Source organism: Rana temporaria, chromosome 12 (genome assembly GCF_905171775.1).
Source record: "Rana temporaria chromosome 12, aRanTem1.1, whole genome shotgun sequence".
In the NCBI taxonomy this organism is placed as follows: domain Eukaryota; kingdom Metazoa; phylum Chordata; class Amphibia; order Anura; family Ranidae; genus Rana; species Rana temporaria.
Genome location: NC_053500.1, coordinates 75,708,519 through 75,730,189, shown reverse-complemented (window position 1 = coordinate 75,730,189; position 21,671 = coordinate 75,708,519). Strand labels below are relative to the sequence as shown.

The 21,671-nt window shown below is 40.4% G+C and overlaps 1 protein-coding gene across 7 annotated transcripts in view; it reads right to left on the bottom strand.

The window, feature by feature from the left end:
• Positions 1–21,671, bottom strand: part of ATP6V0A1 (ATPase H+ transporting V0 subunit a1) — a 145,284-nt gene that overhangs the window by 15,725 nt on the left and 107,888 nt on the right. For 4 of the 7 annotated variants that reach the window (XM_040330998.1, XM_040331001.1, XM_040330999.1 and 1 more), the window contains exons 13-18: positions 18,409–18,572; positions 15,604–15,694; positions 15,369–15,487; positions 14,108–14,339; positions 12,725–12,832; positions 7,648–7,755 (exon numbers count right to left, since the gene is read on the bottom strand). In XM_040330998.1, the coding sequence (XP_040186932.1) occupies positions 7,648–7,755; positions 12,725–12,832; positions 14,108–14,339; positions 15,369–15,487; positions 15,604–15,694; positions 18,409–18,572 (822 nt within the window). Of the gene's footprint in view, positions 1–4,099; positions 4,118–7,647; positions 7,756–12,724; positions 12,833–14,107; positions 14,340–15,368; positions 15,488–15,603; positions 15,695–18,408; positions 18,573–21,671 lie in introns of all 7 variants that reach the window. The other 3 variants (XM_040331000.1, XM_040331002.1, XM_040331004.1) reach the window with 2 other exon arrangements.

Here is a 21,671-nt window from a genome sequence, read left to right as displayed (position 1 = left end):
ATAATGCAAAAGGGGTCCAGAGGTGCGGTGCTGTGTAATGTAAAATTAGGTGAGGTTTCTGTGGAGGACAAGACAAGACAGAGAGGAGACTTGCAATTAGGGGAACCCCAAAGCCAGGCAGCGCAGCAGCAAACTAGGGCATTGCGCCGTCGGCAGTAAAGCACCGCCATTTTAGCGGCACTTTACTGACGTTTTTGCGGCACTATGCGTGCATGCAGGGGGGGGGGAGGCGGCAAAATGCACCTTCGCCTGAGTTGGCAAAAATCCTTGCACCGGCCCTGCTTATGCGAGTGCCCCCTTGTCTGTGTGATTACATTGTTTATTGAATACTGCACTTGGAGGAGCTTTTTCAGTTTTTTTTCTTGCTATGCAGTGGAATGGATGTTTCCAATTTACAAGCCAACCTCAATGCTCTGTCTAATTGGGCAACGAAGTGGCAAATGAGGTTTGATGTTGATAAATGTAATGTTATGCACTTGGGGGCTAAGAATATGCATGCGTCATACATACTAGGGGAGTACGACTGGGGGAATCCATGGTGGAGAAGGATCTGGGTGTTTTGGTAAATCATAAGCTTAATAATGGCATGCAATGCCAAGCTGTGGTTTCCAAAGCGAGCAAAGTCCTTTCTTGTATTAGGAGAGGTATGGACTCCAGGGAGTGAGATATCATTTTGCCCCTGTACAAATCATTAGTAAGACCTCATCTGGAATATGAAGTTCAGTTTTGGGCACCAGTTCTCAAAAAGGATATCGGGGAACTGGAGAAAGTGCAGAGAAGGGCAACCAAACTGATAAGAGGCATGGAGGAGCTCAGCTATGAGGAAAGATTAGAGGAACTGAATCTATTCACTCTTGAGAAGAGGACAATAAGGGGGGATATGATCAACATGTACAAATACATAAGTGATCCATATAGTGAACTTGGTGTTGGGTTATTCACGTTAAGGTCATCACAGAGGACAAGGGGGCACTCTTTATGTCTAGAGGAAAAAAAATATATCTCCAAATACTGAAAGGCTTCTTCACAGTAAGAACTGTGAAAATGTGGAATAGACTCCCTCCAGAGGTGGTTCTGGCCAACTCAGTAGATTGCATTAACCACTTGAGACCCGCGCTATTGACAAAAGACGTCAACAGCGCGGCTCTCAAGTGCCAAGTGGACGTCTTTAGACGTCCTTTTATGTGCATTACCCGCGCGCGCCTCTGGGGGGGGGGCGCAGCGGGTAAACACTGTCCCGGCGCATCGCTGAAGAGCCAATGCGTGTACCTTTGCGCAAACCAGACGCTTATTGCGATTTTTTTTTTTACAAAAATACGTTGAAAAATACGTATTGGCCTTAACTGAGAATTTTTTTTTTTTTAAATTGGGATATTTATTATAGCAACAAGTAAAAAAAATATATATATTTTTTTTAATGTCGCTCTTTTTTTGTTTATAGAGCAAAAAATAAAAACCGCAGAGGTGATCAAATACCACCAAAATAAAGCTCTATTTGTGGGGGGAAAAGGACGTCAATTTTGTTTAGGAGCCACGTCGCACGACCGCGCAAATGTTAGTTAAAGCGACGCAGTGCCGGAAGCTGAAATCAGGAAGGACATTTGTCCCTTGCTGTAGCAAATTGGATCATGCTTTGTTGTTTTTTTTTGCCTTCCTCTGTATCAACTGTCAGTGAAGGATTGTGTATATGGGATTGTATTTGTGTCTTTTTTTCAATGCAACTATGTATAGAGTTGGCTTAACTCTTAGAAGAGCATTATCCTAAGTGTTTGCTCTCCACTGTGCATATGTCATTCGGGTTGGAGACAGAATTTTATCAGGATATACATTATGGACTAATAATGGCCCCCTTTTACATTTCAATACTATGTGCTTGCTTTTTTCCTCTTTTTCAATTCTCCTCATATTTCACATCCCCCTCATATACCAGTATAAGATATTAAAGAACTCTGATCCAATTCAAAAATGTTAACATGTTCTGTAAAAAAACGAATATAAAAACAAAGTCACTCATAGCCTTCAAACTGGCAAATGGCTGTCATATATTTTAAGCATGGAGAGGATCCATCTGAAGACACAATCTCTTTACAGCATGTATAGCATAGAGACTTATTGTAGGAGGAGAATAGTGAAAATTCTGCATGAGTTTTGAAGCTTCTTATGTTTATGGGCGCTCGGCTTCGGCAGACGCACTGGACAGGGAAGTGTTTATTTTTTAAAAGTCAGCAGCTGCTGTATTTGTAGCTGCTGGCTTTTAAAAAAAAAAAAAATTGCAGGTGAACCCCCGCTTTAAACCTATATGACCTTATTTTGAAACCATCACCAGAGGTCGCTAGAGGAAGCTGCAAGACCCAAATGTACACTGGCAACTCTACTTCCAGACAGCACCTTCAACTCATTCTAGAGGGTTGGCGTAGATCAATTAGCTTAAAACTCCTAAGACGTAATATATCATTTTTACATAGAAAAGGGGATCATCAGCATCTAGTTATGAATTTTAGCAAAAGTAAGATTAGCAGGTTATTGTAGCACTGTCATGCCATACACAGCCTAACTGTCACTAGCAATGTTTAAAGGGTTTCTGCAATCATACTGTCCATGTTCACTTAAGTCCGCCATAGACGGTCCGAATCTCGGCTGGTTCAACAGGGACTGGCCAATATTTGAACCATGTCTGGGCAGGCCGATTCTACCCAAGACGATCGATCAATCACTCAAATTGGGTACAACCAGCCTGTCTGATTTTTCATGCGATTATTGCCAGCGGCTATAGCCACTGGCAATAATCAGTGTGTGTTCTCCCCCCTCCCCCCATGTGAAGACAGAACAATAGCTCTGCAGGAAACATTCCCCTGTCAACACTGACTGTGGTTGCAGGAAAGAAAATCCCACCATCTATGGCCAACTTTAGCGGTCAGATGTAAAAAAGTTTGTCAGTTTGGATTTTTTTTATACTTTCAAATTGTTTACTTTTTAATCACAAAACACCCTTAAGAAGCTATTTCAGGACTCTACCTATTCCCAACAGTCATAGCGTTATATTGTATTAAAGACAGAAAAGGAAAGGAATTAAAGATAAACAATAATCTGTGCATGTGATTTTCATCTAATGCTACCTCTAATGCGGGGATATGCAATTAGCGGACCTCCAGCTGTTGCAAAACTACAATTCTCATGAGGCATAGCAAGACTCTGACAGCCACAAGCATGACACCAGAGTCAGAGGCATGATGGGACTTGTAGTTTTGAAACAGCTGGAGGTCCGCTAATTGCATATCCCTGCTCTAATGTAATCACTGTACAGATACATTTCTAGACGTATACAGACATATAAAGCTTTGTTCATCTGCCTATGCATATAACAATGTATGACATTTAGCAATGATCCGCAGCACGCATACTGCACCACAGAAGAAGTGAAAAGCTATGTAATCACACAGAAAACCACTCACAATTAAGCATATTCTATGACACTAAATATACACAAATCACATAAATATGTATATGAACTGATATACATATATAATTTTGCAATTTATATATTATATCTTTAAACTGATACAGCCATATTAAAATTGCAGCTCCCCTGTATTCGTTTTCTCAATATGTATAGTGATTTATTTGTTCTTTTTCTCTAATGGCACATTATCACTTTTAAACAACTATCCCCTGCAAATTATGTATATTGGGATGTTTCTGTAATTTGATTGTACACATAAAATCTCAAATATGCTTTTCAGGCCAATAAAAGGGAACTGCCTGTTTATTCACAAAAGGGAGCTAAGGGAGCGAAGTTGGGAGATAACAACAAATCTCTTTATAGATGAGGAAAAAAAAAAAAAACTCAAATGAATCCAATTCAGAGAGAAGCTGCAATTTTAGGTCAGAAATTGCTAAGCATCAGGATGGATTAATGAATGAAATGAAAGATTGCAGAAATGTCATGGATTATTCTGGGAACCATCACAAAGCCCACCAAGCGAACTGAAGAAACAATGGTTAAATTGTATAATGGTTAAATTAAAACAATGATGAATAAGCCATATCTCCATGTCTTCTTGTCTGATTGAGGGCATGCACAACGGACTTTGGTTCTTACCACTTCCTCCACGGCAGGCTTGGAATAATATAAATCCAGATTTAATACAGGTTTAAAAAGAGAAAGAAATACAGGTTAGCCATAAATATCACTTTAAAACTTCAGTCCCTCTATGAAGGTTCTTACTTTTTTTAAGGAGGAAATACAACAAATCTACTCTGAATGTTATCTTACCATATTTAGGGGAATTTTTTTTTACATATTTTAACTTGCTTAACTCTTGTCTTCAATGGAAAACAACCAGTGTTTGAAATGGTATCTTACATTGATTTGCAAAGCATGTGTCACTTAATAAGAATAGCGAATCTATAATTGTCAAGGGACAAGAACCATTACTGAAATTACACACCAAAACATGACCAAATGATCATCGCTTCTGATGTGTGCATAAGTAAATGTAAAAGGATACTATTATGAATATACATCTGTAATAAATTAATTTTATATTTATATAAAAAAAAGAAAACACTTTCTAATTTCATGTACATCAAATTGAGGCAGAACTAAAGCCAAAACTTTTTTTTCCCATTTTGCATAGATTAAGGGAGGGTTATAACCCCTGTCAGTTTTTTCCCCCTTAATTTCCTGTCCCAACAGAAAGTAAAAGAAAATCTCTCTCGTGCCTCGTACACACGATCGGTTTTCGTGACAGGAAAAGTGCGATGTGAGGTTTTTGTCAGGAAAACCGATCATGTTTATGCTCCATCACACTTTTTCTGTCAGTTTTCCTGCCAAGAAAAGATTGAGAGCAGGATCTCAATTTTTGGGACAGGAAAAATTCCTATCGCGAATCGCGTTCGTTTATATATAATTACAACGCGCAAAAAAATGTCCATGCTCAGAATCAAGCAGAAGAGCCGAACTGCCTATTGAACTTCATTGATCTCGGCTCATCGTATGTGTTGTACGTCACCGTGTTCTTAACGTTCGGAATTTCAGACAAGATTAGTGTGACCTTGTGTATGCAAGACAAATTTCAGCCGTTTTCCCGCTGAAAAAAAAATGTTTTCTTTTGGAAATCGTGATCGTGTGTACGAGGCATCAGAGTGGGGGGATAGCTCTGGTTGTCACCAGGGTTACAGAGTCTAGAGTCCCTGTTGGGAGATTTCCACTCTATTCCTGTTCTGGTGAGAACTCGAAATGTGGGATTTTCTTTCACTTTTACTTTTTCCAAGCTTCTGCTTTTCCTCTTGGCGAAAGTGGCCACCAGGACCTAAAGAAAGGGTAAATCTCCTTAAAGGGGGCAGGGGCTGCAATAAAAAACACAGCAAGTGTTTTAATGCCTTTCCATTCTATGTAAAAAAAACTATTGCATTGTAGGCCGGGTTCACACTAGTCCGACAAACGCTCCGACATTGGGAGCTCATGTCGCATGACGTGTGAAAATGAATGTTTCCCTATGTGAGCCGTCTAAACTGGTCCGACACATGTCGGAGCGACTTTGAAAATGCTCCCTGTACTACTTTGGTTCGACTTTGATCCTACTTCACTCCATTGAATATCATTGAAGTCGAATGACTTGGCGTAGGGGTTCCCCTTTATATCCGCACCAAAAGGGGTTCCCCTTTATATCCGCACCAGACCCATGGGCCTGGTATGCTCTTGGAGGGGTTAACCCAATGCCGGTTTCTTGGTTAAAATTTGGCGTGGAGTTCCCCCTCAAGATCAGCAGAGTACAAGTCGCATTCTAAAGTGCAAGGCCATCATACCTTTTCCTTTGAGAATGCAGGCGTTTCGACAAAATGTCAAACCCGGCAGAATATCGAACCATACAGATATATGGGATCAGCTGTTGCAGAAAACCACACACACATGCGCCGATGTCAGGACACAACATGTCAAATTCGTAGACCGACGGCCATGTTGTTACGTTTTGTCAGAACACAGGCATTAAGCAGTAGAGGAAGGATAAAAACAACAGCTGCAAAGGCTGCACCTTCAAAAACCCAAAAATATCAGCTTTCATACTTCGCTCTTGAGGTTCCCTGCACAATAAATCAAGCAAGCAAGATTGCAGATACAACCATTGACCTTTTTCCTTGTGCCAACTGTCACCTTAAGCCTCGTACACACGACCGGTTTTCCCATCGGGAAAACTGCCAGGAGAGCTTTTGGCCGAGAAAACCGGACGTGTGTATGCTTCCTCGCAGTTTTCCCGTCAGGAAAACAGACGGGAATCCAGATGGGAAAATAGAGAACCTGCTCTCCATTTTCCCGTCAGGATTCCTGGCGGCTTTTTTCCCCGCCAGATTTACTAATACTCTATGGGAAACACTGCGAGGCAGTGCCCATGGAGCATACACACGGCTGGGATTCCCGGCCAAGGCTCTATGGCAGTTTTCCTGCCGGGTTCTCGGCTTTCCCCTCGGTTTTCACGGCAGACTTTTTACCGCCGTGAAAACCGAGTGTGCGTACAGGGCTTTAGAGCTTAACATGGATTGTTAATGGATCTGCCAGTACAAATTTCCTATGCGACAGCCGATCTAGTCATCTTCATAAGACTTTTCGTATAGAGTTAAATCGAAGAGAGCTTTACATGCTTCAGCCAAGTTCAGCAGGAATCAGCCGGATTTCGACCTGTCTATGGGCAGCCTGGATTTACTGATATTGATCCATCGATCGATTTCAGCACAACCAGCCTGTCTTGTTTTTTTCACCCGATCGCTGCTAGCGGCTATAGCCGCCAGCAGTGATTGTTTTATTCTGCCGGTGGGGAATGCACTTTGCACTCCCTACCGGAAGAACACAATAGCGCTGTGGGAGGGATTGAAATCAATATTTTTTCTTTCCTTCAACTCAACCCTAACCCAACCCAACCCCCTTAGTACATATTAATGTGTATTTCTTTAGCTGCCAGTCACTTACTGTTTCCAGGGAAGATTTTGATGCCAGAAACTGAACTGAAATCTGGTAAGCCATGCATCAACCATAAAAACACTTTGACCTAGACTAAGGTTGGCCATACTTCATACAATTACCCTTTAAAATTTACCAAAACAGTATAATATGGATAAACCTAAACACTTCAATTTGTATGCAATCAGGCAGGTCCTTGCACTACATAGTTTAAGGTAAATCTAAATGAAATTAAAGAAGACAATTGTATAATGTAGTGCCAGCTAGCTTTAAAAGCATCCACATTCAATAGGTACAAAAGTAGGCCCTGTTGCAATTTCTAATTATAAAATTCTGTCTAGACTAGTGTGCTATTCATACTGTGAGAGTATGTCACTGCATATTACCACATGCTTACACTGATTCTTTTCCATCAATCAAATTTTTTAGCACTTTGTGCATATGCACTTATCTTTTCCCGTTTGTACTATAGCTGTGGTATCCAAATGATTACAGGCAATATAAAGAACATCTACATAGAATATTTGAGGGACTGATATTTCAAAGCAATGTTGTTGTCACAGGACCAGAAACAGTATGTTCAAGCAATACATTCCTTTGATGGATGTCAGCCTTGCAGCACATTAGGAACTGATGCACTGCAAGCTCCTCCAACAGCAAAGGAGAAAAGGACCAATATAATAAATGATTACCTCTTCGCCTTCTTCCGAGTGCATGGACAGCTGGTCGTGCTGAATAATTTCGGCATCTTCTTCCGTGGGCCCGTTACCAACGCGGATACCTCCAAAGTTATGCGTACCCTGGATTAGTGGGTGTGGGGAGGGGTATTTATAAATCAGGGTCAAGGCTCTTGGCCAATCAGCATGCTCTTTTTCCCCCATCCCAAAGGCAACCTCTCTTCACAACATCAAAATGCCATAAACCTCCCCCATAGAAGCAATTTTGGCTACATTTGGTTTAGTTATAACTTTATCTTTATAATGTAATAACTATGATCCTATGTAATCAAAATATGATAAAGAGAAACCCTGATTTATAATTCAATAGCGCCAACACTACCTGCCAAATCTGAGATAAGAGGGGGGTCTGCCTATACACACGTGTGTCTGAGTCTCTTATCCCAGAACATGGTAGTAGCATTAACCTTATTAATTTATAAAACACACCAGGAAAAGCTAACCCACCCTCTAGGAAAGAGAACATGCTGGAATACACAGACAGTTCAAGTAAAGTTCAGAGGAATTTAAAACAGTTGACAAATCTATTTCTCATAATACAACGTGGTGCAATATAAATGACATATAAAGTGACTAACAGAGGTCTCCCTTTCAGCTGTCCATGCCCTACATCTAATGAAACATTGCTTTCTACCATTTAGGCCACCAGTCAAAAATATTTTCTTCTCATCAGAAGAATCCTATGGATGAGAATATTGTGTGCGACACCCATTAATAGCAAAATGTAAAGCATGATCACCACCAGTCAAGTCTACCAGTTGCATCCCACTGTGACCAACATCAACATTCTCAAGAGAAAAAGATCAGACAATGTTGGACATTTCACCTAAATCCTGTCTCTTCTTTCTTTCCTCCCTCCTCCACAGGCATAATTATGGATGCTTGCCAGACTGAGGCTCCATGTTTATAAATTTAAATCAGAACTAAAAGGTTTTTTGTTTCTTTAAACATTACATTTTCATAGCTCCCTCTTAAAGTGAACCTATATCCACATTGTGCACACCAAAAAAACTATATATTCTGAACAAGCAATAAAACACTTTAAAACATTCACACTCCTTTTTCAGGCAGACCCAATCGGACCTCCAATTGTTCTCTTTGGGGAGGCGCATGTAAACGGACATGTGTCCGTTGACACCTGCCTGCATCCGATCCAATCCGCACCGCAAAAGACAGACAGATGGGGACCTGTTCCCTATCCATTTAGCAAATCGATCAGATGACAGTCGAATGGAAATTGATAGGCAGTCCGTTTCCATCCGACCACCCCATAAACAACATTGGGTTGTGTCTGTGCATAGAGAGCGGACCTGTCATCCGCCTCCTCAGCAGGTATCATCGAAAATATCAGTTTGACGACTTCCGCACTGTGTAAAAGGGGCTTAAGTTGTTTGAAACTGACTGAAACTCTGAAAGTCTTTATTGTTATCTTTGAAGATTAGGCCCCTTTCTAGTTAGGAAGGGAATGCCAGGAGTCCCCTTGCTCAGCGGTGGGGGGGGGGGGGTCTGTCCACTGATCCCTGTTGAGCAGGAAGATGGCTGGTCCTTGTCTGCTCATGCAGAGCAGACAGAGACACAGTCCGCTTTCCTCTCTGGGCGTTTGAATGTAAATAGACCACCTGCCCGTTTATACCTGACTGCCATCCAATCCACTAGACGGCAGGGAAATGGATTCCCCTTCTGTCGATTTTTAGCAGATCGGATTAGATTGGATGTAGGTGGGTGTCCACTGACATCAACCGCTCCATCGAGAAGAATGGAGGGTCAGATCAGGTTCACCTGAAAAACTGACAGGCGGACCTGATAAAACTGCTAGTGCAAAAGGGGTCTTTCTATGAAAGAAATGATTTAAAGTACAAGAAGCTAAAAGAAGTCAAGGATGGTTGGTTTTATTACGCGTTTACTGTTTGCTTATGACACTATGAGGTGCATAGTGACATAAGCAAATGGTAAAAGCTTAATATTTGCATAAGAGCAACAGTACACACTGCACATAACACTCATAAGCTCAGTTCTTGGCAAAAAAATGAAAAAGATAATTCCTACATAGAAACTGTGCGGGAAAAAATGTCACTTCCCTGAAATGGTACCACAATTTCTGCATATGAACATGCTCTGTTAAAGCTATAAACCTGATAGTGAAAAAACAGGGCATAGTCATATGCAGAAAATCTGCACCCTCTGAAAATGGCATGAAGGGAAACCTATAAAAGGATTTTTTTTGGATTAACTTTCTATAAGTTTTACATTTTGTTAACTTTTTTCTTCTATCTGCTTAATCCTTTCATGACCAGAGGTCAGCATGCAGCGGTTAGTTTTGTTCCCAATATAATTTTCTTATTTTTATTTATTACAGCGATCATAGGATTGGAAACTACTTTAGGATTCCAGATCAGCAGCATATCAGCAGTTAACCCTCTTCTAGCTGTCCAATAAGAAATTAAAACTGTCTGGATTGGATTTCAGAATTCATATCATTCACAAATAACAAACCTGGCAGTTTCCAACTTTTTCTTATTCTAGACACACTTTAGGGAACATTAGACATAATTCCTTACCAACTATAGAGACCTCTAAACAGACACTGTACATGCCAATTAAGACACCATTTGAACGCTGAGTTTTTTTTATGTGCACATAACCCAATTTATTTGCCTGTCAACTGAAGCTCATCAATACCCAACACAGAAAAGTTGGATACCAGCAAATAAGACTATACCTATGTCTCAAGACATAGGGGTAAGGCAATCGCTTGGTATAGCCAAAGACTGAAACAATTACAGTGCCTATGTTATTGTAGTCAATAGAAGCACATCTTTACTGGCTTCTAGACTTCTGAATCTGTCCCCCTGCATAAATTTGTTGAACTGTTAAGTGCTGGGTATTTAAAACTAATCTGAAACAGAAAAACAATAGAAACTGAATGAAACATTTTTAAACCAAATTGCCATTTAATGATGGTCTCCCAAGGACATAAACAAATATACACTGTATGATGGCCATCTAAAACTTAGTCAAAGTGAAGATATTAAATGTGCATCTTGTGTATAATGTTACGCTTAAAGGGTCCCATATTTTATCTCGGATGTGTTATATACTGTCACTGTCATGTCAAACACATTATCCCACCTATTAAATGATCCGTGATTTACTTTTATGGTTTTATTATTACAAACACAGTTTGCTTTAGTAGGGTATTCAGTTTCGCCCACAATAACCAGCAGTAGATCCTAAACCTAACATTTTTTTTACACTTATAATTTTCTATATGATAATGTTGGAGATTCTTTTTACTTCACCCAAAACTGAAAAGTCCAAATTTCACAACACCAACTAACAAAATCCAGGACCTCATGTTGCATAGAGATTATATAGTCAGTAGACCAGACAAATTTGAAAAATCCTATGTTGCTTCGCAGTGTGTTAATACTGTATTATGTTGTAGTTTACTGGATTATTGCAATATATTTTTAAGTAAAATGGGATTTTGGGATCCATGGACAATTGAGCTACATTTCCTACTACATTTACAAAAAGCGGACAGACAGTTAACGTGGGTTGTGGTAAAAACAGGTATAACATGACCTGTACCTGTGATCACCATTAGGATGGACTAACACTATCACTGAATGTTTGTCAATTGCATATAAATGCAGAAACAAACTGAAGTATTAAAAACGCAAAACGGCAAAGTATGAACTCTTAACACACGGAAGCCACAAACTATTTTAGATTTCCAATAATTTTGTTTAATGTAACTTCATGCATTTCTATGATTTGTATACAGCTCACTGTTGTGCTCAATTACGAATTTCTGCAGTTTTTCTATTTGGGATATGTATACACAAAGCAGCATTCATAAAAAACACAAAGCCAAAATCTAAGAACTGTAACTGTTTTAAACTCGTAGGTACTGAAGATTAAAGAGACAGATACACTTATGTATGTAAAATTCACACATATAACAATAGAAGGGAAAACGAAATAGAGACTAAAAATTTGTTATAAATGGACATTATATATATATATATATATATATATATATATATATATATATCATATATGCCCACGTCATGAAAAATCTTTGGTAGAAAGCCATGTCCACCTAAAAGAGTTGCAACTTCTGCTGATAACATTCAGTGACCCCGCCGCCCCCCCCAAAAAAAAAACAAAAACAACTTTCCAGCTCAGATCCCTTTAACCTCCAAAATGTTATTTTAAATATGCAGGGGAGGGACCCTCAGCTGATTGACAGCCTTAGCTCTGTTCCTATGTGCTGTGTTGAAGGGGGCTGTGTGCTGTGTGAAGGGAGCTGTGTGTCCCTTCCCGACAATCAGCTCTCAGAGCTCGCCTCACTGAGCAACTGCTCTTTCAGCGTGCAACTGCACTTTGCAAAGTGCACAGTCAATTTGCCTATAGTAAATCAACCCCATAGTGTCTTCTAGTACAGGGGTGGCAATTTAAAATCTTTGGAGAACTTACAGCGTTCTCCGAAAGGTCGTTGCACAAGACACAGCGATGCTCTTTGAGACTGGAACAAAACATGATTACCCTCCACATACAAAAGCTGGTTGTAGCCAACTCAGTACAGTGCCTCAAAAAAAAAAAAAAAAAAAAAAAAAGAAGAGCTGGGCGTTTTTACATTGGCAATGCAAGTTTTTTTTTTTTTTTTTTTGATTTGGTTGGTTAAACGTTCAGGTGCCCAACCTGAATAACTATGTGATTGTATGTATAAGTTGCAGCTACAGAATGCAGATCCCAAGAAGGCCACTGAAGCCCCTCTGAATGTTAGAAGCAGCCTGTGCTGGTATTACCACAAATGTGAGCAGTCTATTTTAGGTGGATGCAAAGGCACCACACTGATTTTGGAAATAATTTTGCCTTTACAAATGTGATCACATGACAAATCTAAAAAGTTAAGAGCCATTCCCATCTGCAAAGTCACTTTGTTCTTAGAGATAAGCAGACCCCGTGTAACAGTGCAGAGGCAAGTTGTGGCTCAGTAACAAACACACATTTTCCACATACTCACCAAATGTTTCCTCCTTAAGTACTGTTGGCGCTGCATAAATGGTTTTAAGACCAGCATCCAAGGCACACAGAGCATAGCACAGACAACCAAGAAACACTGCAGTCCTTTCTAGAAGACAAGAAGACCATAATCTGCTTTTATTTAAGAACTAAAACACACACACATGTATGGCAGGGCAGCAAGAACACTGCGCTACTGCATTTTTTCTACCACCCCCTCCACACAATCTAAACGAGGCCTAAAAGTTTGCTTCTAAGCATTGTAGATGTAATTGGATTATGGACAAAATCTAGGTCAGTGAAAATATAAATTTAGTGTTGCAGCATAGTTGATAAGCTTAAAATTAGCATTATAGCACACTAGCTTTTGCTGCAAGATTCACTTCAATTTGATAGATTTTCGCTGCTGTGCTTTTTTTGTGTCACCGAATGCCGTCAGCCTATTGCATTTTTTAACCCAATTCCTCCAAGTCCAGGTCATTCTGGACCTGCCCCAGCCTGTAACTGGACAGTGAAATGAGAAGCACAGGTCAGGACAGGTTTCAGCCGCTGCAGCCGAGTCTTGTCAGTGTTGTCTGGCTCCTATCACAAGATCTGCAGACACAGATCCTCAGTCTCCGGGAGCTTCAGGCAGCTGTCTGGGGGGAGGTCACGGATGTCATTCTATCCATCAGGGGCCCGGGATGAAGAATATCTCCCATGCTGCTAATGTTGTGTGCCCACATGTAATGTGCTGTGCCCACCATGAAATGCTGATTAGTGTGCCCTCTGTGTAATGTGCTGTGCCCACCATGTCATGTGCTGTACAGTGCCCACCGTGTAATGTGCTGTGTCCACCATGTAATGTGGAGTGGTGTGCCCACCATGTAATGTGCTGTGCTCACCATGTAATGCAGAGTGGTGTCCCCACCATGTAATGTGCTGTTCCCACCTTGTAACCAACATCTGTGACACAGACTTTGTTGCGGGCAGGAAAATAACACAAAACAAAATTCGAAATCAGAATTGACCTACAGGTGTTCTCTTCCCTGTGAGTTGAAAACTAATAATCCAGCGTAAGATTAGCGTGATCTTTTGTGAGAGTTAGCCTGAAACGGCAATCTCTGACCATCTCTTCACAGTCTCGGACTATCTCCGCAGACTCTGACCATGTCTTGCATCATGCCCGCAGTCTCTGACCATGTCTTGCATGCCCGCAGTCTCTGACCATCTATGTTGGGTATAAATCACAGCTGACCCTTACTGAAACACTGGTATTAAACCCCTTACATGTTAAAATGTTATTACAATCAATGAATAGCACAAAATATGCTGTAATTTATACAATAAAATACTTGCAATATCTTTAGTGGCCTAAAAAGCTGGCATGTTGACCATTACTGACCTGTCCACTATACAGCATAGGAATATTGTTTTTGCTATCAGTATCATTATTGTAGCTGAAGAGGAACATGTTGATAAAGTGAATGAGAAGGCTTGGTGCTATCTTGGAAGTTGCGGCATCATAAGCACACCACTTGTACAGGACGAGAATGACTAGATATCCAAACAGAGACGCCATGAAGATCATTTCTGGGATAAATCCCAAGTAAATATTGAAGGGCTTCTTAAAGTATCTGAGAAGATAAAAGGTGGATAAAGCTTTGTTGTCAAGTCCAAATCAAATTAAAAGTTGAGGAGGTACAGTTATTTTAGGACAATCGCTGTAAAGTATAAAGTGTCAAAACGTCCTTCCTACGGTAAATTAATATCAATCTTTGGTTCATAGTGAGACCATACAAACATTAAGGCCTCTTTCACACTGGGCGGATCAGTAATGATCCGCCCCGTGCACCTCCGCTTGCTCAGCGGGGATCGCTCCGTTGATCCCCGCTGAGCCGGCGGATAACAGGGCGGTCCCCGAACACTGTGCAGGGACCGCCCTGTCTTTTCTCCGCTCTCCCCTATGGGGGGTTTGGATGAACACAGACCATATGTCCGTGTTCACCCAATCCGCCAGACGAAAGGAAAAGTAGGTTTTACCTCCGTCACACTTTGGCTGATCAGAGCGGGTCGGATGTCAGCGGGCATGTCACCGCTGACATCCGCGGCTCCATAGAGGAGCACAGAGCGCCCGTACAGGTACGCAAAAAAAACGGACAGACGGACCTGTACGGGCGCTCAGTGTGAAAGAGCCCTTAGGGTAGTTATAGGATGTAACTATAATATGTTAGTGTCCAAATAGCAATTAATTAGATTCTCCTAGGCACTATAATGCCTAGTAAACATGGGCCGAATGTCGGACGAACATGACCTGTTTAATAAAAAACGCTGACATTTAAGCCGTGTGTGGCAGCCGGTTTGACAGAAAACCAGCAGCCGACCGGCTCCCAATCTACACTCTTAACCAATGGCTTAGAGTGCTGATGGGAGTGTTCAGCTGTCCAGCTTAGTGGAGGAGATCACTGTACTAACGTTGTTAGTACAGCACGCCGACAGGAGCCGTCACAAAAAAATGCCATAAGTACATACCAGGCTCTAAACTGACCATTCCCCACATGTAATCCCATACGAATATATTACACTGCTAGAATACGCTAGTTGTTCTGAATAAGATCTAGATATCATCTTTTATTACTTTACTGTATCAGAAAAAAAATACGTACATATGGTTTAGTAAGCTAAGGGTGACCCCAAAAAGCATATGTATGACACCCAGGACAACAGACATTTTCATCTTGAACGAATTTAAGAAGGTAAGCTTGTTGGTTGCTATGCTCCAAATCTGAAAAAAAAAAAAGCCATAATGTCAAAATTATGATAAACCCTAAATATACAATTAATCCTTGTTTTTGACACTTGCAATAAATGTTCAGAAGTAATAAATGGGTAAGAGCTTACCGGGTCAATGCCAAAAGGATACGGGCCATTAAAAACTCCATTTACAGCTGGATCCAGCTGCAGAACTGATGTACTCCTGAGAAGCTCTTCTCTACAAAGGCAAATAAATATTAAATAAGAATGGTTCATTGGCCGGATACTAATCTGAATTTCATTACAGAAACTGAAATACCTTTCTTTGTCACAATACTTCAGTATATTTGAAATCAGTCTGGTTCAGTTATAAGTCACCCACCACAAGCCAGACTTATCAGCGGACTTAGAAAGGTTTAAAACTATTCCTAACAAAGCTTTACTCATAAGTCATATACTCTTCTTATCCACTTCGGCTCTCACACCTGTTTACCCCCTATGGACCAGCCCATATTTTCACATTTCCGCTATGTGTCTATTCATGACCATGCCTATAAAACTTTGTAATTACTTATGATAAAGAATTGATACATATATTGTTTTTGGGGGACAAACTGGACTTTCTTGTGACCCTAAAGTCCTCTGAGAATTTTTTACATTTATTAGCATTTCAAGGGGGAAAAATTGTTTTTTTTTTTTTTTCCAAGTTCGATCAATAATATTTTGAACACAAGTACTAAAAAGAAAAATTCTGCTGCTTGCTCTATTTACGGCAACAATAAAATTACATTTTTGGTAGAAAGCATGTTAACCACTTCAATATCAGGTACTTTCTGCCATTCCTGACCAGGACAATTTTCAGCTTTTAGCGCTGTCACACTTTGAATGACAATTGCGCGGTCATGTAACACTATACCAAAACTACATTTTTATAATTTTCTTCCCACAAATACTTTCTTTTGGTGATATTTGATCACCTCTGGGGTTTTTATTTTTTGCTAAACAAACTAAAAAAGACCAACATTTTTGAAAAAAAAATATGTTTTTCTTCGTTTTTGTCCGAAAATTTTGTTTTGTCCTTCACTGACAGGCACTAATGAGTTGACATTGATATGTAGAACTGCTGGGCACTGATAGGCGGCACTGATGGGCACCAATAGGTGGTACTGATATGCAGCACTGATAGGCGTTATTGATTGGCATTGACAGGTGGCACTGATGATGAGGTACTGATAGATTACTGACAGGTGTTACTGCTGGGCACTGATTGGCGTTACAGGTGTTAGTGGTGGGCACTAAGGTGGGCTCTGACTGGCACTCTTTATTGTGGGGACACTGCTGGGCACTGATTGGCAGAACTGAGGGGCTGTGCTGATAATCAATGTGCTGATTATCAGCACAGACCACCCCCCCCCCCCGACAGGGAGAGCCGCCAAATCGGCTCTCCCCGTCAGCGTGAACCGAGAAATGCCGTTTACCGGCACTTCCTGGTTGACGCGATAATCAGCTGTGATGGTCACAGCTGATCAGGTGACAAGAAGCCTCTGACAGAGGCTTATCATCATGATCGGCGTTGCAGTGTGTCAGACTGACACGCCCCACTCGCGAACGCCGCGCTGCGTGCCCCAACGGGCGCAGGCCGGCATGTTATCCTGCTGGACGTCATATGATGCCCAGTCAGGATACCAGAACCACTTCCTGGCCGTCACTCTACATACAGCGAGAATTGGTTAAAGAAATTTACAAAAGAACATTTTTTTGGGTGGTTTTGCATACATTTCATTTTTCTCATAATGCATCAGTAATTTAAAATAAAACAGATATACCCTAAAACACATTTTTTAACAGTAAATCCTGAAAGATAACAATGCATATATGTGCTTTATAATATTTTTTTTCCAACAAATAATTTAAAATAGAAACATTGAGCAGGAGATAAAACATGTTAAATAGTGCTTATAAAGGTTAAAATGAATGAGTTAGGTAGCAAAATAAGAGCATGCCCTGGTTAATTAAGAGTTAAAAGAAGTAAAGGATTTGGTTTTATTTTGCAGATTAATACTTACCTAGGTAAATTCTGCATATGTCCCCTGAGAACGAGCGATCAAACACCGTTGATCGCTCGGTTTTCATATCTCCGTCAGCAGAGAGCTGCAGACTGTCAGTCACAGCTCTCTTCTCTTCTCCCCAATGGAACGCTGGGCTGTGGAGAGGGCAGGGGCAGCCAGCCGGGTGTCCGTCCAGGCACCTGGCGGAACTAGACTCCGTGGTTTTCAGCTGAAAACGGGTCACAGGAGTGCAAAACGAATTGCCCTCCTGTGATCCATAGGAGAAGTACATCCAAACAAGCTTTGGCAATACTTCTCATTTAACTTTACTCCCTGTGCACACAATAAACATTCTTCTGTCAGCTGCAGCTCTCTCACTCACAGATTAGGAACTGAGGAGATACAACAGGTAGTGTATTACTTTTGTTATTGTTTACTGTATGTTCACTGTGATTGGCTGTCATAGTGATCACTCAATGAGGAACGCTTCTGACTGGCTCCCAGTCATTGGATTGGGAGCTCATCTTTCTACAGACACCAGCCAGCCTCACAGGGCTGTGCATTGGAGGGAGCAGGGAGGAGAAGAACCTGCAGGCAGTCTTCTGGAGATACAGGAGACCCCTTGTGTACAGAGTTTTTTTTTTTCAGACATGTCTTTGGATAGTCAAATCTATGGGAAGCTTTTAATAATCCTACACAGTGCCAGCTAAAGAAGTGAATCTATTGTATATTTCAAGTACGCATTCCGATGCATGTTTTATGATCAAGGTGTGACCCTCGATCAGAAGAACAACCGGGTTTGATGTATAAGCATGAAGCAGATGGGTAACACCAATGTTTAAAAAGAAGGGTGGAACTCCTTATTAAAGAAAACCATACTTATTATTGACATTCTGACACGTACGTCCAGTTAGCTTTTGGGCTGTTGAACATGGGCCTAACACTCCATGAGGAACCAAACATGTTCAGAGCCTTGGAGAAGCAGTCATTGTAAATCAGTCCAGTGTAGACGGAGAACAAGCCCATCAGCAGAATGATATATCTACCGCTGAACACCATGTTAAAAAGCTGAAATCAGAGAAAAAGACCAGTTAGATTATAGGAATGACACACAAACCATAATTCTTCACATATAACATGATTTGTCATGGAGATTAATAATTTAATTTATGGTATTGTAACAGCAACAGAGCCAACAGTGATCACAATGATCAACAGTGTCAGGGAAGACTGGTACATTTCAGTTTGCATTGCAATCCTGTGAGATGAATGATTACAATACATATGTTTGACGTGCTAAAGAAAAACAGTAGGATAGGCAAGATGGGCTATAGAGTAGTATAAAACTTCTAAACCAAGAGAGAATTTATCTGAATTTATCTTCAGTTTATTGTAAATTTAAAAGGCATGCATTAGTTATTTTTGTTTAAAAGAAAGATCAAGTTTTGTTAAAAAAGCCATTTTGTTATTTAAAGAGGAAACAAGTTAGAAATGACGTTTGCAATTAATAGACCCCCCATCCTTGACTGTTATACTTATAATTGTGTAACTTTACCAATCAGGAATAACTATTTGTGAAAATAGTGAAAGAAACTCTGCGCCAACCTATAAATACTAAATTAAATGTAAAGAAATTTAAAGAAAAGCTGCTCCCCTTAAAAAGTGATATACACTCCTAATGACATATATAGTGGGGTAGGGGGCTCTATTTTATATATCACAACTGCATAAATAATATATTGGTTCACGGAGGTGGACGCAAGACAGATCCAGCCATACCCATCTGTGATAAGCCAGCAGCCCCAGTGACGGGAAGGCACTTTTAAATGTAAGGAGCCAAATCGGCTAATCGTGTTTTTATCCATTTTAATAAACCGTATTGCGCTATGGATGTTTATAACAAAATTTACATATCCTGCATTATACTGTGTGGAAGAAGTTTGGGTGTCGATATCTTTTGGTGAATGAATACTCACTGACAAGTGAGGAAAATAAGATCACCTTGCAACAATTTTCCTGTGATTGGACTATTTTGGAGTTTTACATTTTGGGACATTATTTTTCAGTGATTGCTAAATAATTTTCTTCCAGGATTTGCACTTATGGACTTATTAGTGAATGCTTTTATTTTGGCTTATTAATTCACATTGATTCACCAATATAATATGTATGCAGGAATAACTATTTGTCCTGTTATTTATTAGTATTCTCTGCTACTGATAGTGACTTATATCTTGACTCTCTGTAACCACTCCTCCTTATTTATTGCCTAAACACAGTGTGGAGAATATACAATGTATCCAGAAAGTATTCACAGCATTTCACTTTTTCCACATATTTTTTTTTTACAACCTTATTCCAAAATGGATTACATTTATTATTTCCCTCTACAAACACTAACCAGGGCTCAAGTCCTGCGGGAACGCGTGGGAACGGAGTTCCTGCACTTTTTTCACAGCAGGAACTCAGTTACCTTTGCAGGACTAGAGCAGCCGAGCCGCCCAAGTCAATCCTTCACTAAGTGGCGATGCCCAGCTCGAGTCACTGTCAGGGGCAGGCAAACCTTAGTAATCCTTTAAGTTACTGTCCGCTTCCTGTATATGGATTTATCGTGTAGTGTGCGGTTATTCCATCACTTCCTCGATGCCGCAATGTCTCCTGGGAGCTTTTGTCATTGTTCCCAGGAGACATTGCAGAAGGTCTGCCGCGAGTTATCGCGGGATTTAGAAAGAACTTCTTTCTAAATCCCGCGATAACTCGCGGCAGACCTCCGCAATGTCTCCTGGGAACAATGACAAAAGCTCCCAGGAGAGATTGAATAAAGGGATTTGGGGGGTAGGGGATTATTGCGGTGCCAAAATAGAAACCAAATTTATTTGTCAAAATAAGAAATTGTATTAAATGACAAAAAGATCAAATCTGGTTCAAATGACAGTAGAACAAAACAGATAGTGGGAGCAGTACATAGAGATACAGGCCGCGGATCAAGTCTACCCAACTAGTTTCGCCAATAATTGGCATCGTCAGGGGATTTAAGACTAGACCATCTCAGTAAAAGGCTCTAAGAAAATAGAACAGAAAAGGTTTAACAATTTCATCAATTCCATGAAATACAGTAAAATTTACACATTTTTAAACAGTAATTAAGAACAAAATAGTTTGGCTAGGACATGTGGAAATGTGGACATGTGGAAAAACCTACCCTTTGCTCCCCATGCACCCCGGGCTGCATGGGGAGCAAATGGTAGGTTTTTCTTTCTATCTACCCCATAAGGATATCTCTGTCCACCCGCACTATGTGGGGTGGCTCAGCATGGGGGTTATGGGGGAATGAAGGGCTGCCTTATGTACCAAATTTCATGGGACCATGGTTTTCGATGCCTCGCCACATGTCCTAGCCAAACTATTTTGTTCTTAATTACTGTTTAAAAATTTGTAAATGTTACTGTATTTCATGGAATTGATGAAATTGTTAAACCTTTTCTGTTCTATTTTCTTAGAGCCTTTTACTGAGATGGTCTAGTCTTAAATCCCCTGACGAAGCCAATGATTGGCAAAACTAGTTGGGTAGACTTGATCCGCGACCTGTATCTCTATGTACTGCTCCCACGATCTGTTTTGTTCTACTGTCATTTGAACCAGATTTTATCTTTTTGTAATTTAATAAAATTTCCTATTTTGACAAATAAATTATATGTTTGGTTTCTATTTTGGCAACGCAATAATCCCCTACCCCCCAAATCCCTTTATTATGGGGTACTGTTTGTAGAATTTTGAGGGAAAATAGTGAATTGAATCCATTTTGAAATAAGGCTGTAACATAACAAAATGTGGAAAGAGTGAAGTGCTGTGATACTTTCCAGATGCCCTGTATATTCTCCACACTGTGTTTAGGCAATAAATAAGACAGCATGGGGAAGGAGGGGTTACAGACAGCTTTAAGACAAGGGTCACCATCAGTAGCAGAGAATACTAATAATATATGTTTGTTCAGCTAATGGTAGGTTTTTCAGGACACTAAAAGGCTCCTTAACACCAGTGCAGTTTAACACAGGCATGCTATCAAGCACTGTTTTAAGGAAACCCATTATTTGAAAGGGCTGCCTAAAGCAGGCCATAGATTATACGATTTCCTTTAATGCAACCTGTGAAAAATTGTTTGATGCA